This window comes from Sturnira hondurensis, unplaced genomic scaffold (genome assembly GCF_014824575.4).
Source record: "Sturnira hondurensis isolate 20B ecotype Veracruz unplaced genomic scaffold, ASM1482457v3 Scaffold0006413, whole genome shotgun sequence".
Taxonomy (NCBI): Eukaryota; Metazoa; Chordata; class Mammalia; order Chiroptera; family Phyllostomidae; genus Sturnira; species Sturnira hondurensis.
The window spans coordinates 818,374-836,359 of record NW_028079044.1 but is presented as its reverse complement, the minus strand read 5'-3'; the positions used below and the strand labels follow the sequence as shown (position 1 = coordinate 836,359).

The window sequence follows — 17,986 nt, the reverse complement described above, 5'->3', positions numbered from 1 at the left end:
GCAGCTGCAGAGGGGGGGCACTCTCAGATTGCCCTGGACAGCACATCTGCACACTGTCAGGATTATCAAAATTGCCATGACAATGACCCAAGGGCTCTTCCTTGAATAAACCCTGTAAACATTCAGCTGACTTCAGCCAGACCCAACTGCGTGCCCTTGAGGTTTGCATACTGTTAAAAAGAGAGAGAAAAAAAGAAAGAAAGAAAGAAAAAGGCTGGGGTGGGTAGGAAGTGTGTAAAGGAAGGACAGAGAGCCTGAAGCAAAGGAGGAGAGGCCAGTGAGGCCTTGGAATAATGCTCAGCTGAAGTATGAAAAGAGCTCACTAGACATTCTGACTTCATCTTCCTTTTAAAATGTGCAGGTAGAACTGCTTGCAGCTCCAGGTCAACGTGCAGGTATCTCAAGGTCTCAGAACTTTTCCTCACTACTGACCACAGAAGAGTAGCCCTGTGAAGGAGAGAATGTAGAGAGTCCAATTCCTAAAGGGTTCTTATTTAGACCCTGTATCTAGAGCTCAGCCTCTGCTAGGTTGTGATGTTGTCATTACCTTTCGACTTCAGAGTCCTGACTTCTACATTCTCAACCCTCCCATTCGGGGCCCTGATTCGAATTAAAGATAAATTTCCCTCATTACACAGATGGGCATACTGAGGCCCAGAAAATGTATCAAAAATGTTGAAATGCCTTTGTCAAAAGAAGCAAGGTAGTGGATTAGATGACCCCTAATTCTATTCTAACACAAAGGGTCTAGAATTCAAAGACTTGCCCAAAGGAACCCAGCTATTTGGACCTTGGACAAGAACTCAGATCTCTCCACTGCCAGTCCAGAAGCCGCTGGAGGATGAATCTTACTTCATCTTTGCTGAGAAGTCCACCAGCAATTTGGATTTTTCAGCTTGTATCATAAACATCTGTTGAGCACTGCTATCTTGGGTGGAGGGATAAAGGAATAGAGCAAGGAAACATGCAGAACTCCCTTTATACTGAAAAACACAGTCACGTTTTGCAAACCAAATTCTACTTTTAAATGGAAGGTAATTTCCATATACATAGATTTTACCATGAATGCTTATAAAGGGGGCCATCTGTTTTGCAAAGTGAATGATCACTTCTTACTGTAGGATATATAGATGTTCATGTTTGGTTTTCACTAAAGTTTTATCCATATTTTTATGGTCATTTTGTAGACAGTAAAAGCAAGCTCCAAAAGGGACTTCTGGGTCCTCTAAGAGCCCCATTGAACAATCAGCCCTATCATGACTCTCTAATCCCTTCCCTACTCACCCAACCTCACAGCCTGGGACTCTCAGGAGCTTCATCTGATCTCTTCACGTTCCCTACATCGGAGCCCGAAGCTTCAAGGTAGCCATAATTTGGCAATTTTTGAAGCGAGACTCTCAAACAACCTTGTGCTGGATACTGGCATGGAAGAAGAGGGCCGTGTCCCTAACACACAAAGCCACTCTGAATTTCCATGATCCCCTGCCTGCTGGGCCCTATTGCTGCAGGGGGACATAAGCTCCTCTGACACTGGCCTGGACAAGTGCTGTGTATTTGGGAAGCCAGAGAAAAAGGATAAGCAGAAAACATCTTCAAGCACATTATCAGCCTACTTGATTTCTGCTGGCTGTTCCAGACAGCCAGACTCCCATCTTTGGAGGAGGGACCCTTGAGACCACAGGCTGGCAAAACACGGGCTCCCTGAGAAAGTAATGAACTGCAGGAACAAACTGTTCCTTTTCCAAGAACAAGCAGCCCTGTAATCTTACCCTTACTGGGACAAAAGGTATTAAATTATTTTTCTTGCTTTCCATGTTCCTTTAATGTGACAGTCATTGAACTCTTACTGCTTATTCAACCAGCTACTCATTTGTCAATTAAGCACAAGTATAGCCCTTAAACTGTGGTCAGATGCTGATGGTTAGCCCTTGTAAGGGTATCTGAATCCTTTCTCTCCGGCTAGGCTGTAAGCTCTTAGAAAGTGGAAGCAGAACCCTATGTCTTTGCTTTATCCTCAGTCTTGCTGTTTTGAACAGAACTGACACTCAATGCACTAATTAATCTGTAGATGAGAATTCTTAAGGGCTTATAACAATTATGAATCTAAATCCACAAATTGAGACAGGCATAAAAATTACTTCTTTATTTTCATAAAATCAAATTCATTTCCATTTTGAGTTCTCATCTTCCTGGACTTGTAAGAATTTCAACTTCAGGCCTTACTGGGGTATCTTTCCTCCTCAGGGTGTCCCTAGAATTCAGGTGGCTTCCACTGCGCTCAGAAAACCAAAGTAAGGGCCTCTATCTTCCTCCTGTCGTGCTCACTGCTGACATTCTCATTGTCCCAAACAATGGTGAGCCCTTAAGAAAAGGAACCTTTGCCTTTGGGAGCAAAGCAGCCAAGGTCAGTCTCTCTTGGTTTATTTTTCACCCTTCCCTGAAATCTTGCCACCGCTTTGAGTAAGGGACTCTCACATTGCTGAGCCCAAGTCCTTGCCAGGCTTTCTCACTACCTTTTCCCCAGTCTTGCTAAGAGTCTGAGGGAAATCCCTCTCCCACCCCTCGTGTTGCTTTCCATGGCATTCATCAGAGTCCCCTAAGTGACACCACTGAGTCAGGGCAGGCTCTTACTCAGAACACAATCAACACACATCTGCTTGCTAAAATAAGTAGGAAGCAGTCCATTAGCTTGTGGTCAACAGAGCAAAAAGACCAGGAAAAAACACACATGAAAAGAGGAGAGACTTTGTATTTCATTGGTTGTAAGCAATTGAAACTGACTCTAAAAAATACAGACAAAATAATAATAATTTATTAGGATAACAGAACACTGAGTAATGTTCTAGAACTGAAGGAAAATATGAACAAGCAGTCATCAAGAAGGATGGGGGAAAAAATCAATTCCAAGAATTTCAGTCAGATTCTCACAGATGAAAGAAGATTGAGTGGACTCTAGTCACCTCTGTCAACAAGTCATTCAGTGAAGTCTAAACTCCCAGGAGAGAGTCTGATGGGCCTAACCCAGGTCGTGTGAACTGCACCTCTGGGGCAAGACAGTTGGAGACCAAGGAGGGCTGAGGTCAATAGGTTCACAAAACACATTGAAGAGGGGGCAGAGAATTCCCCTAAAGGAAAAGCAGGGTGCTGCTGACAAAGAAGGGCCTAATCGGTAGGCAAACGATTAGTGCCCATCACACACAAGAGAGCTTCTCCAGGTAACAAGTTGCCAGGGGCAGAGCATCGTGTGTGGAGGAAACAAAACATCCTCATCAATATTAATGACACAAGTAACGATACTTAACATGAACTTGGAACACTGGCAGATGCAAACACCAAGCGCTGGCTGAAGAAAAATAATACAAGCATTAATACATGAAAGTGATCACCCCAGAGCAGACGGTGTGGGAATAGAAAAGAATAGGCCACCTGAAAATTAAATAATACACCAAATGCAAGACTGTTTTCTTAGGAATAAAGATATTATCAGTTTTCACGGAAGGAAACTTGAGATTTGTTCAAGAATCTCACTCCAAAAAACATACCTCATTGCTGTATAAAGGTGTATCTAAGCTATGGGTTGGCCAGAAAGTCCACATGGTTTTTTCCATAAAATAAAAGGCACACTTTTCATTTTCACCAATAATTTATTGATTTGGATATTTTGAGTATGCTGGCTATCTCCCACATGGTATAACATTGTTCTCAATTAATGTCTCAATTTGAATGCTATCAACTTCAACTGGTCTACCTGACCAGGGAGTGTCCATCCTCCCATGAGAAATCTCTGGCGTGAAACTTCACAAACAACTCTTGACACGTTCTATCAGTCACAGCACCTTCTCCATACACTGCACAAATCTTTTTTTTTTTTTGCATCTCAGTTGTGTTTTTACCTTTCTTGAATAATAAAGCATAATACATATTTTCTTCCATCTTCAGTATTAAAATGGCTACACAAAAACTCACCAATTTTGATAAGCATTTTTAAACACATACTGATATGGCAACTGTCATGATACAACCTAACAAAATCATTTCACATGAAGTTAAAGAAAGTTAAGTGCTACTAGAGCCATCTTATGGAAAAAAACAAACTCACTTTTTTGGCAACCCAGTAGCTATCTACTAATATACACGTAACTCTCATAATTATATGTGAATTCAATTACTGTCAGCTAACGATTTTATATTTATCACAAAAGTCCCTATTTAAAGAATCCATCCTGTTTTTATTAAATATGGATATTTTCTGTGGACATCATTCCGGAGGAGAATTGCAGACCTATGCAGAAGGTAGAGAAAGATTTGGGGAAGAGAACTTCACCAACCACATAGGCAACACCACCTGGTGCACCCCTCCCCCAGCCCAAAGAAACCTAAGTTAGTCCTCATTCCAGGCTGACCATTGCAGGCAGATTCACAGAGAGACTTCGATCACACCCACATTCCAACTGGAACATAGTTAGTATCAGAATTTAAGGAAAGTTCATACACAGAGATCAGGCTACCAGATCTGCTCTCAACTCTGCCCACCCTCCACCAGCTAAATCATGCCCAAAATCCTGACCCACAGGAACTGTGCAGTATGTGTTATTTTAGGCTGCCTACTTTGTGGCAATTTGTTACATAGCAATAAGTAATTAAAACAGGTAGCGATAAAAGTATATTATTTAGAAGTGAAGGAAATGCCATGGCTGTAGATGGGACAGGAATATGAGAAAGCATCGTGGTTTTCAACATTCAGTGTTTAAAACCATTTTTAATCATTTTAGCAGGAACATTGCTTTGATGCAAAAAAAAAATTTAAGTAAAAACTTACACACTCCGTAGGACTCTTATGGTGGGCGTTACTATTGGACATTGTCTGAAACCGGGAGAGCCAGTCACAGCAGAGTCTGAGGGGAAGGTGCAAGTCAGGACAGAGAAAGACCAGATGCTAACGTAAAGTGCAGAGGGCCAGAAGCAGCATCCTAAGCTTGATAAAGAAGAGGGTAGAGTTGGAAAATTAACCATCGATGTAACTGGTGAGTACTGGGGTTACACTGTTCACATCTGAGAACCACATAACTGCTCAGAAAATCAACCGGTATCTGTGGCTTGCTTTATAAGCTACCAGGGACACAGTCTATGAGGCACTGAGCTGACTTAGAGGCACAACACTAGGACAGAGAATAAATTTGTTTTTTTTTTTCCTCCAAGGAACATGTTTATATCATTGGACTTAGGATATAAATATTAGGTTGTATTCTCACTTTTTATTTAACATATCCAACTTTTCTATGGCTCTTAATTAGTCCAATTATTTTAATTATTGCAATATCTTACTGATTAAATGAGTCAGTTCCCTTAAATCACTGCCATATTGCTGAACATTCAGGTTATCTCAGCTTCATCAGACAAACACCACTATCTTGAGATCTTTTTTCTCATGCCCATAAGCATAGATCTGGACAGGAATTATGATATTGCTTTCCAAAAAGATGAAATCATTTAAAATGCATGGATGTATCTGTTTCACGATTATTTCTCTATCATTTGGTGTTTGCTTTCAGAACCTTTTTTTTTTTTTGGCTAATTTAGAAGTAAAGTCATACATCAGGTTTTCTTTAATTCTCATATCCCAGTTTCAAGGTAGAATAAAGTTGTCCTTTGTGTTCGCCTAGCATTTGTCTTATTCCTTGGGTGAACAGTCTATTCCCCCAATTTCACCCCACTCTCGACTTCTCTGAGGGCTCTTCCCATTCCTCATCCTCCCTAATGCGGGGAAGCCCCCATGCCATCCTGAGCCCACTTCCCTTCAGACATTCTCTCCCTGCATTCCATCCACCACTCCAGAACAGTGTTTCTCAGAGGGTGGACTGGGGCTCCTCTTCCTAAAAAATCACCTGAGACACTTTTAAAATGCACATTTCCTGTCCCGAGCCAAATGTACAGAAGCAGAACCCCTCAGCGAGCCCCTTGAATGCACCTCTTAAGTAGCTTCTCAAAAGTGATTCTAAGAGATGACAACCATTAGGCTAGGATCCCCAAATTTGTCTTCCCCATTTCAGTCTTTCCCTTGCTCCACGCCAGTGCAGTTCAGTTGCCTCCTGGGTCTCCCCAGCCAGCTGTCACTCGAAGCCACCTCTCACAGTGCCTTTGGCACTGCTGCAAATCAGCTCCGCTGCCTCCCTTCTGCCAAAAACAGGAGGACCGTTCCCTCGGCCTGTCAGCCCCATGCGGCACAATTCAGCACCAACGCCTATTTACAAACTATTCTTTGAAGGAGATTCCCCTTTTGATAAATGCCCTGCGGGCCCTAGGGTAATAACTGGTCTTTCTGTTTGTCTACGTGTGACATGATGTCCAGAAAGCATAATTCAATGTGACAGGTGTTATCAGCACCATCAGACAGTGTGGCTTTCTGCGCATCTCTAATAGACATGAGAGCAAGAGGGTCCATCAGTGGGACTCACGCCTGACTGCAGGGACAGGATGAGAGCAGGAGGGCAAGAGAAGAGGGCCACCACCTCCCCGCAAAGCAGCTGGGAGGTTTTCTTCACTCTCCAGACCCCAAGCTCTGTGATCTGAATGCATCAAAGGGCAATCATATGGTTCGTTCCAGCACAGTTCTGAGGGGAGGAAGCTTCCTGTGTACTCCTCCCTCCCCTCCGTCGAGGTGCATCCACCTCCTACACTATGTTCCCTGGGTCCCACGCCACCCAGGGGCCCTTGAAATTATTCTTAAAGTAAATAGTTCAAATGACAATGTAATCAAATCAGTTCCCACCCTGTGCTGTATTTTCATTTTGAAAAAGGAGACTGCAGAGGGCAATAGGTACCCTAAAAGGATATATTGATAATGTTGGGATTTCCAGACCCTGACTGTCCACATAGGAGGCTAACAGGAGAAGAACAGGAATCCAGGCCATATTTCCGATCACCACCAAGTCCAGTATTAGTGACCTATCACCACGCCAAGCTTCTGGCTTCCAGTTTAGTGAAGGGGTTCTTTGCCACAAATTTCTGTTTTCTCAACCTGTACTCCAAATCAGTATTCTCAAAGCATGTCCCAAAGAAACACCAGTCCCGTGCATATACTATGGCCCCCTTAGAGATTCAGAATGCACCTTGAAAGTTCTGAGAAATTGTCTAGTAAAGAACATTGTTTAACTTTAACCCAAGTTTTCCCAAATTCCTGAGTCTTAACACCTTCTCCCTAAATTCTGCCAATTAACCTGGCAGACAACCGGTATCCTGTGGTGTACACTTCGGTTAGTTGTACATCAGACTTTTTAAAATCAAATCCTCTTTCCCCTGGTTTGCAGGCCCATGCTCAAACCATTAGCCAAGAGTTTACACCAGCCAGGGCAAACTCTCTCCTTTTTTATTTATTTTATCATGTCAGAAAGTCTCTCTTCCTGTATTGGCTCTGCTGAATATTTTAGTTTGAAATTTAATTTCTAAACCAAGGTTGCAGTTTATTAGGAGCCCTTCCCTGAAGTACAAAGCATGCTTGGTGAATTATTTAGCAAAATGCAGCTTCTCTAAAAAGAATGCTGTGTTTCTACATACGATACTGCCTCTTTTTTCACTCATTCACATTCATTCATTTGTTCATTCACATTCATTCATTTGTTCATTCATGCACTGGACCAGTTTATTCCCAGCAGCACAGAGATAAATGCTATCAATCAAAGGGGAACAGTGAGTGCTATGACGGATAAGAATAGAAAAGTCCTATTCTTTCCCAGCTGAGAAGGGAAGGGGGGACTAGGCAAGTCAACTAAAAGTCACAGCAAGGCTCATAGTAGAGATTTGGAAGTTTGGTTGCAAATCAGAGACACTCAACTCCAATTAGCTTAAGGATAAGAGAGGGTGTAATGGCTCATTACTTGGGAAGTTCAGGGGAGGTGCTGGCCTCAGACTCTGTTTGCCCACACCTGTCTTTCACATCTGTTTTTCTCTCTGTAATTTTAATCACTGCCAGACCAGGTAGGCTTTTTTCACAAGACAAAGACAGCAGCCCCCCTTCATTCCTCCCAGCAACAGGACCAAAATGGCAAGCCCCTTCCCTAGCTCTCTCCGGCAATCTTGGAGACTGACTTTCAGGCTCCAGACCATCCTTAAGCCTCCACTTACAGGTCCTTCCCTAGCGCTCTGTCTCCATCAGCCTGCTGCTCTAGTCAGTTCCTCCTAAAGCTTACAGGAAGCCCAAGGAAGAGCTGGAAATGGACAGCTGGTCACATCTCTGACTTCCCACCACATAGACCGTGAAATGAAAGATGAAATTTCCAAGCACGTCACAGAGAGGTTGCATGAAATCTCAGTGTTAACTTTTAGAGGTCATCTTTTTTGTTTTCTTTGTTTTTGTTTGTTTGTTTTTATTCCAGGTGGCAAAGTGGATAGCTCACAGGCCAACTACTATATTTTTCTTTCCTTAAACTTTCTTTTTCTTCTTCTGGCCTACTTTCCTTTGGAGGAAAAGGTAAGTGCACTGCTTTTAAGAGGAAAGAAATATCAGTTATGGTACTAATAGGATATGTGTCAAAGAATCAGAAAATCTTACCTAACCTGTTTGAGGTTTTTTTCACTACTTTGCTCTTAATGTGACATGAAATGATACTGAGTTTTGATATAGTGTGTCATAAAGAAAAATAGGATCTCTGATCTTGTGAAACTGCTCCTTCCCTACCCACCCCCAAAATTAAAGTAAACTGATTGTTCCTTAAATTTTTTTAAAAATCTATTACAATCAATTGGGTGATTTTAAACACATACACACATATTATTTGTATGCATGTGCTAACACACCAGAGTCCATAGTAAGGATTCATGAGCTTTGTGTTCTCAAGGAAAATTTTATTCTAGAATTTCCATTACAGTGTTTCACAAATCGTGTTCTGGGAAGCCCATGCATCCAAGTTGCTTGGGCACTTGTTAAAACAGACTCCCAGGCCTCATCCGATATCAACTGAATTAGACTATCTTTGGGGGGGGGGGGTCCCAGGAATCTTTGTTTTTAAAGCTTCCCAAAGGATACTTCTGCACCTTAAAATATGAGAAGGCTTGTTCTAGAATTTTGAAAAATTTTACCAGGATTTCTGAGTTGTAATGTAGATATTTTTATATCTCTAAGGTAGAATAAACTTATGAATTCCAAGAACTTTAATTTGTCAGTGAAATATAATTAGCAGTCCTTGTGGATCATGCTTTTTTGAAAGTCTATGACAAAAATAACTATAAATACAGTTACATGACATAGAAGTTCTTCATATTTAAAAACACTCACTCTAGGTTATATATTAATGAGTAGGGTAGGTAAATTCCATTGTGACAAACTTTTGTGATTATAACAATCAATGTTGATTTTGTTATAATTAGTACATTTCAAGAACTGATGTGATAATTAAGATATAATTGAACTTAATCAGGGATGTAAAAATTTTATGAAAACTCATTACAGTTGTAAGTTTTCTTTCAGATGAACAACTTTCACTTTTCATAAACTGGATCTTATTTCCAATCGAACACAATAAGAAGTCAATACACACGATCCAACTCCCCCCACCAGCGTCGACGGAGGTGCATTTTAGAGCTAGGAGAGCCTAAGGACTGAGAACTCCAACCCCTCCTCCTACAGGTGAGGACATCGAAGACCAAGTCACATGGCTGATGACGGAACAGTAAGGAAAATCTAGGCGTCCTCACTGCCCTTTTCTTTTCTTACAGGCATTTAAGTAGCCCCTGGGGATACCCAAGCACAAAATTAAATGGTTCTTCAGGGGTGGGCGGGAGCAACCATTTTTTTTTATACAACAGATGGGCTCTGGAGTAAAAAGAAAAGGCCACACGAAACACAGATTTGAAATAGGTGCCACTCACCCACCTTGAAGTATTCATTGTTTTTTTCCTGCAATTTAGGAGATACAGTGGAAATGTTTAAAACTCCCAGTGTTACCCTGACTTCCCTACCAAATTCTGACAAAGCTAAAACAGAGGAAATGTGACCCCAAAGTAGTCAGGGATATTTACTTGATAGATTCAATGTGGCTGGAAAGAAATCAAGCAAGGTTGTTAATTTCTTCTCAGATGATTCATTGAGCATAGGCTATAGGTCTATGCACGGGCTTTCATTTATGCATTCTTTTACTCAACAATATATGCTGAGCACCTACTAGGAGCTGGGGGCTCTGACATACCCTAGCAATAACAAGATGAATGGATGGGAGGAGGCAAAAATAAAACTGTAATTGCAGTGTGTTACATCAATGGCACCTGTTATATCGGGTGCTATGGCCACAACTGTTCAGCGAGGTTGAATTAGAGAAGACTTTAGAGTGGAAATGACATTGGGATGAGTTGTGAAGGATAACTAGCAGTTTATGTAATGGAGTAAGGAAAAGGAGGGAAGAAATCATTCCAGGTCAGGGGAACAGCAAATGCAGGGGTGTGAAAGGGTGAAGAGTAGCCAGGAAAACAGCTGGAGACAGGGATCCAGAAAATGAGGACAATCCTGTAGCCATAAGCTTTGTTTTCCATGTCATCTAGCACAATGCTGTCATCTAACAAAGCCCAATGATTTTTTAAAAAATAACCTTTTAAAACTCTGCCTTCCTTGGGCAAAAGACTCCAAGAGACCAGAGACTGGTCACCGAGCCAGTCTGCCTGGGAGAGCTGGCTTCAGCACAGAAGAAAGGAAACTGTTCTTACTTCTGGTCTGTACAGTCTTAGATACCTTCCCACCTCTCAAAATCCAGCTCTCCCAGAAAGACTTCTAGGATGTCCAGAGTCCAAATAGAGTCTTTGGAAGGAAGGCAGGAAACGTGTTTTAATGATAAAATTAAATGGGGAAAATTATGGATTTACCCCATTTACCATAAAAGGTAAATGGGGTAACCATAAAATGGTTAAAATGAGGTTTACCATAAAATTCTGCCTCCTTTCAAAGCCCTTGGTATGTAGATCTTACAGTAATATTTTGCATTGGCGGGAGAAAACAGGTGATAGACATGATTCAAATAGGCTTCTGCTGCTTATGAGCTGTGTGACTCTGGGGGAGTCATGTAACCTCTTGGGACATCACTTTTCTGGTTTAACACCGGCTAGTTTGCTGTGAAGTGTAGCCTCCCATTGAAGTAACTGCTGGATATCACTAGAGCAGTTTCAATCATTCAACAAACCCTTACCATGTAAAGCCAGAGGAATACAAAAATTAATCTGAACTGTACTTCGCTCGCTAGTACCTCACCATCTACAGTGCAGATCGGAACAGACTCAGGTCGCATGGAGGAAAGCTGTTACTCCCAGCAGAATATTGACGCAGGACTGGGGGAGTGTGGAGGGAGACGGTGGGGAAGAAGGAAAAGGAATCAGGGCTGCGGCTGAAGGAGAGGAGCTTCTCAGCTGCACGCTTTTGCCCTTCGGCAGATTCCGAGTGTCCGAGTATGCGTGGGCCCATCACAGATGAAATCCGAGAGGTTAGCGGGACTGACACAACTCATCCAACTTCACACTCACAGACCCAACGGAGCCAGGGCCAGAATTCAGAACTCCCCACCCCTCATCCAAAGCACGCACCATTACCAACTCGGCCTCCTAGAACTAGGGCTGTTTGCAGATGTGGCAGACAGGATAGTCCAGGGAAAGCTGCAGTGAGGAAGCGATGGGGTCACAGAACAGAAACTCAGCTGCAAGGAGCGCCACCGAGGGAAGGGGTGGGCGGGAGGGAGGAGGTGGGAGGACAGACCTAGGGGCGGGGAGAGGGGCGCGGGGCCGCACTCTAGGGCTGTCAAGGGCACCCGCCCAGCTGCAAGAGCCCATCCTCAGGCTCTCCCACCATGGGGCGGCCGTTCCCAGAGCGTTGGCTGCCTCTGGCGCTGCTGTTGCTGCCGCTTCCCGCGCTGCCACAGGCGCTGAGCCGGGTGCACTGTCCCCCGCCCTGCAGCTGCCCGCCCGATGGCGCCCTGCGCTGTCCTGGCCCGCTGGCTGGCCTCACCCAACTGTGAGTATGTACCCCCACCCTGGGACCTTTACTTGCTCCTGGCCACCTTGCCACTATACTCTTTGGCCCACTTTACCTGGAATCTTGAAGAAAGACCATTCATCCTATCAAAACCCACCTGCTTTTAGGATGATGAGAAGCCAAAGCGTGGGGTCTGTCTTTACCATCCTGTGCCATACCTTGGATCTGGGCCCCACCTGCTGGCACAGCCTCCGGCCCCTAACAGCCCCAGGTCCCCTCTTTCTCCTTGGTTGGGGCCACAGCAGGGGGTGTGGAACCGCCCAGAAGCCACAGGGGACAGGGCAGCTGATGCTCCTCAGTCAACCGCTGTCTCTTCCAGGAGAATCTTGCGAGAATCTTTGAGCCTTGGGTCTGCCAGGTTGGTGCAATTTACTGTGACCCCTGTCGTCCTATGGTCCTCTAGGAATACAGCGTTCTGGCCCTGTGGCCAGGGGCAACCTCAACCCAGACTGTTGGGAAGCTGCCTCCCCTATCCAGGGCCCACGTACACTTTAGTGAGCTCCACCTGGTCCCATGCTTACTTGTACTTCAGTCAAGGCCTCATCAACCAAGGCCCCCGTGCCCCACCTGGGGCACACCAGCACCACCTCCACACTCTCAGCGGCAAGCAGGTGGAGGAAGTTGTTTCCTGACATGATAGGGTAAAGAGGAGAAGGGGGGCCTTTAGTACTAGTGTATCAGAGTGTTACCCGGTCCCCTTTCTTCAGTTTAGAAAAAGGTACCACACATAATATGATTTTATTTATAGGAGATGTCCAGATACACAGAAAGTCAACTACTAGCTGCCAAACTGCAATACAGGCATGGTGACTGCTAATGGAAGCAGCTTTTGGGGGTGACAGAAATGATCTAAAATTAAATGGTGGTGATGGGAGCACAACTCCATGAATATACTGAAAACCATTGCATTGTACACTACAACTGGGTGAATTTTGTGATATATGAATTACAGTTCAATACATTCATTAGAAGATAAAACAAAAGAATAGTAGTGCTCTGAAAGTATCCGAAAGGCACCAAGTTGGTGGAGATCTAACTGTTATGTTCTAAAAATTAGAGGTGGTACAATCCCATGCTGGGGGAGGAAAGAGACACTCCCTGCCCCTCTCAAATTCCTTGGGTCCCAGCAGTCTGTCAGAGGCCCACTTCACTGAGGGGGTCCCCTTCCTCCTGAGAGTCTGGGCTTCTCCCCTGGAAGAGTTAGTGGCCTTCAGGGAATATTTGTGGTTGACAGATACAGTTTAAAGGTTGAGGGGTTTATATTAATTAGTTTCCATTAATTATCTTGTCAGCTCAATTCCCTGAAGGTGAGGACCATGATGATAGAATGTTTCAATCAATCAACAAATCCATGGAACTTGCCTTCAAAGTCCCAGCCCTTGTCCTTCTCTGACAAGCCTCTCATCTTGCTCTCATGAATGATTGTGCCGCTAACAGCCTGTCTCACTTGCCTGGTACTCATCATACGAATTACGACACACTGAGATCCAAAGAGATGCAATAACCTACCCAAGGTCCCCCAGCTAATGAGTAGCAAAGACACGTCATCTATTAATGATCTCACTATGTTTGCTTTCTTAGTAAGAAAATTACCCCATCACATATATATATTTTTCCCAGCTTCTTCAAAGTTGGCACTGAGTAGAAACCCCCCAGTGGGAGGTGGGAAGAAGTGTACCGAGTCCCAGCTACTTTCAGATTCCGCTTTTTCCTGAGATCACTCAGCAATTCTTGCTGCCATAACCATGGTGGCCTCAGGAGCATCTCTCTTCCCTAGAGAAGACTAAAGTGAGAAAACAAAGTGAAACAAAAACTTCCTTGTTGCCCACAGTTTAAAGAAGCCGAGAGCCCCTCAAAAAACTTTTAAGGGCTGATTAGGTTTGAGGGTAGAGTCTGAGACAAGGTAAGTACTGTCAGCTGTCTAGTCTCACTCTCAAAAAGGAGCTGGTTGTCCAGGCTCTGAAGCCATTTGCCACCCCTGTGGGGTTCTACAGAATCCTTAACTTCCTCCCTTCACATGCACTGTATTGGCACCCACCCCAGGAGCATCTTCTCCTAGATATGTAGACCCCTTAGGTCAACAAGTGTGCTGCCCCTCACAAGGTCGGACTTCCCGAGAATCAGAAAGTTGAGTCTGACCTCTCATCCTTCAGGTGAGAATGCTATGGAAGTGGAGCTGGTAAAGGCCCAAATGGGATAACTTTTTTATCAGGATGTGGTGACTTCAACATCAATATGACCAACAAGATTCACAAGAATAGAAGGGTAGCCCTGGCTCGTGTGACTCAGTGGATTGAGTGCCATCCTGTGAAGCAAAGGGTCACTTGTTTGATTCCCAGTCAGAGCACCTGCCTGGGTGGCAGGCCAGGTCCCCAGTAGGGGGCACTCGAGAGGCAACCCCGCATTGAGGTTTCTCTCCCTCTCTTTCTCTTTCCCTGCCCCTCTCTCTAAAATAAAATAAAATAAAATCTTTTAAAAAAAGAATAGAAGAGTAAATATTTCAAGACGATGTTGCTGAAAGTGTGGTCCCAGACCAACAGCAGGAGCATCACCTGGGAAATGTTAGAAACGCATGCTCTCGGGCCCCAGCCCCAATCTACTGACTCGACAACGCTGAGGGTGTGGTCCCGCAGCCTGTTTTAATGAAATCCCGAGGTGATTCTAATGCATGCTGAAGTATGAGAACCAAGCCATTGCTCTCCACGGAGCACATAACCTCCTGAAAAGCAAGAAGTATGTTTTAAACTTCCTTGCACCATACACGTCCCTTCTCCATCCCCACTGCCCCGCCCCCCCACACACATCCACAATATCTATTTATTACAAAGGCAGCTGTGATCAAATCAAAACCCCAAACTCCAAGACACGTGGAAAATAAACAAGATTGAGAAAAGTTTTTTTTATCCTTAAAGAAGAAGGGGGGAAGGAATTCATCGAGGACAGGCACTGATGATACGAGGGGTGGGGATGGAGTGGGACCTCAGTGTGGGTGGGAGGAGGAGAGCATTAGTCTCAGATTATAGGGAAAGGGTTAATCTTGGAAAAAACAGGGAGACTTATGAGTCCTGGAGTAATAAAATAGTTGGGAAAAGGAATAATTCAACACTCAGGTGTCCTGACTAGTGTGGCTCAGTGGATTAAGTGCCAGCCTGTGAGTCGCTGGTTCAGTTCCCAGTCAGGGCATGTGCCCGAGTTGTGGGCCAGGTCCCCAGTTGGGCATTGATGTTTCTCTCCTTCTCTTTCTCCCTCCCTTTGCATCTCTAAAAATAAATAAATAAATACTTTAAAAAGTATTTTTAAAAAACACTGAGGTAAAGGACAGGAAATGTGTACGGGTTCGTGTTAAAGTCCTCATTTTCTTAATGACGAATGAATGAAATGGTAAATGGTAATTACAAGATAGACAAATGCTATGAATAACAAGTTATCAGGAGTTTGGAAGAGAACTGAAATGATGAGATAAGACTTCCAGAAAAAGAGGGATGTTGTCTTGCACTAAGTTATCCACAGGATTTACTCAGCAGAGAGAAGAGAAGAGGAGCACTTTCCATTCTGGGGGCTGGAGAAGGAGAATGCCACGGAGCACCTTAGCATTCATCAGCAGCCCCTCAGTAGATACTAGTTTATATTTTAATTATTTCAGGCCTTGTTGGTCCTATCTTTAAGACCTCCAACCAACACTCACTATTTGGTTTAAAGGGTGGAGGGGAACTGTACATTGTAAATGCTTGTCCTTGACAAGCCCATTACTTGCAAATTTTGAAGATGGTATTGCTCAGTTTTTCATATCCCTCCAACCCTTCCATATTTTATTAAAACTTAGGTATTTAAAATCTAAAATGTGATGCAAAAAAAAAGCCTCCCACTTTTCACTCATTTTAATTGGGGAATAAAAAATAGAAAAAATGATTAAATTTTTTTTTCTTTCCTTTTCTTATTAGTTCCAGACAACTGGAAGGGAAAGAAAAAAAATCTCACCTTGCCTATGGTTATATAAAGATCTTTGTCTCTATGACAACAGAAAGGTTGATCTGCTTGATATAGAAACAGCTTCTGAAAAATCTGTTAGTAAGAAAATGCTAATAATAATTACGGAAATTTATTTTTTGTATGTTGTTCCTACTGAACAGAGATTAAACTTTTAGACTTTATTATAAGACACGATCCAGAGACTTTGGAAAGATAAAATGTGCTGTACTCGTGAGTGCTGTACTCATGAGTCCAGCTTCACAAGAGGATGTCGGTTTCCTGACATCTTTCCTAAATGTCTTTCTCCTTCTTCCACCTGCAGTGGAAATCAGGGTCCAGAATAGTGTTTAATGTTGTAGAAATATGTATAGGAGGAGTGTGTGGTCCCTGACCTTGAGGAGTCCACAGTCTACATGGAGAGATACCCAAGAGACTGATGTACACAGGGAAAGAGGCAACACGGCTCTAAGGAAATTCAGGAATAGACCAATCACTATGGACTGAAATCTCCAAAGGAAGGCTTCCCAAGCCAGGGGACATGAGGCTGAACCTTGAAGAAGAAGAGAAAGAAGAGTCCAGGTAGAAGAACCACGGGTTATAATAGACTAGAGAAGCACAGAATAAGGTTGAATGTATTTTTTTCTTATTATACTCTCTCAGGCTCTTTGGGGGGATTTTTTTAAGGGAAGATAATAATATCACCAAAAACAGTTGAGTAGATTAACAGATAGTTGTGCAAAAAAAATTCCAATATGTAGTTCTTAACTAATAAACTTTCAAAATCATTCTTGGACAGTTAACTGCAAAGACATTAAGTAAAAATCATGATGTGGAGTCATTTTCCCATGAAGCTTTCCCCAATGCACCCACCCACCAACGCACACACACACTTGCTTTAATTCCCTGGACTTACATACATTTTTGCACATATCCCACCACAGTGTAAGATTCCCAGAACTTTGAGGTAGTTACTGAGCTACACACAGGGCACTCAGATGGAGGAGACAGTGAGATAACAACCATGAACCAATGCAAAAGGAAACCCGCATTCGTTAGCATGCGCCCTGTCTGCATGTCATTTTAAAATTCCCCACCCTGGCTGGCATAGCTCAGTGGATTGAGCATGGGCCTGCTAACCACATGATCACGGTTCGATTCCCAATCAGGGCACATGCCTGGGTTGCAGACCAGTTCCCAGCAGGGGACTCATGAGAGGCAACCATACATTGATACTTCTCTCCTTCTCTCCTTCCTTTCCCCTCCCCTCTAAAAATAAATAAATAAAATCTTTTTTAAAAAAGGAAAGAAAAGAAAAGAAAATTCCCCATCCTAGAGAACAGGGAAGCAAAGGGTGCTGTGGGCACCAGAAGGAGTTCTCTGTCTTATGTCAACATCCAGGTCCCAGATTTTGCAGACCCCTGGTCTGTCCTTTGAAAGCTTCAGGAAGGCAAGACTGGAAGCTTACCTATATTAATATACCCCAGCCAGATTATTTTAATTTTATGGTCTATGAAATTGACTAATTAGCCAAAAATCAGTCCCCAGCCCAGGATTCATTAAAACAAAACCACCACCAAGGCAGCCTGAATTGAGACCCATGGATTTCTAGTCCAGACACCAGGTAGGAGCCCACAGGACAGACTGGAAGCCTACCAAATTCTTGCCAGTAGGACAGTTTGTCCTATCCTCAGCTTCCCTAAACCTGGCCAGACCAAAAAAATCTCAGAATTCAGAAGCTCATGTCCCACCTCCCTACCCCACAAAAAAGCAAAGGCCCCAGGTAGTGGTTGATCTTGAACCTTAGTTGACTCAGGTCCCCCAGCTATAGCTTCAAGGCAATTCTTAAACATGGCTGTGCCTATAAACAGGCTCCTTGGGGGAAGCTTTGCAAGAACCAGATTTTATTACCTTTAAAATCATCCTTTTGGGGAAAGTGAATGATGGCCCCTAGAGAGACACTAAAAAGCAAGCAACAGAGTTCCCAAAGTCTCGGTGGAAGTGTAGAGCCAAACG

At 43.5% G+C, this 17,986-nt stretch overlaps 1 protein-coding gene across 1 annotated transcript in view; it reads left to right on the top strand.

The window, feature by feature from the left end:
- Nucleotides 1–11,819: 11,819 nt before the first annotated feature.
- Nucleotides 11,820–17,986, top strand: part of LHCGR (luteinizing hormone/choriogonadotropin receptor) — a 55,992-nt gene continuing 49,825 nt past the window's right edge. Inside the window, exon 1 of the mRNA XM_037048999.1 lies at nucleotides 11,820–11,983. Within this exon, the coding sequence (XP_036904894.1) occupies nucleotides 11,820–11,983 (164 nt within the window). The remainder of the gene's footprint in view (nucleotides 11,984–17,986) is intronic.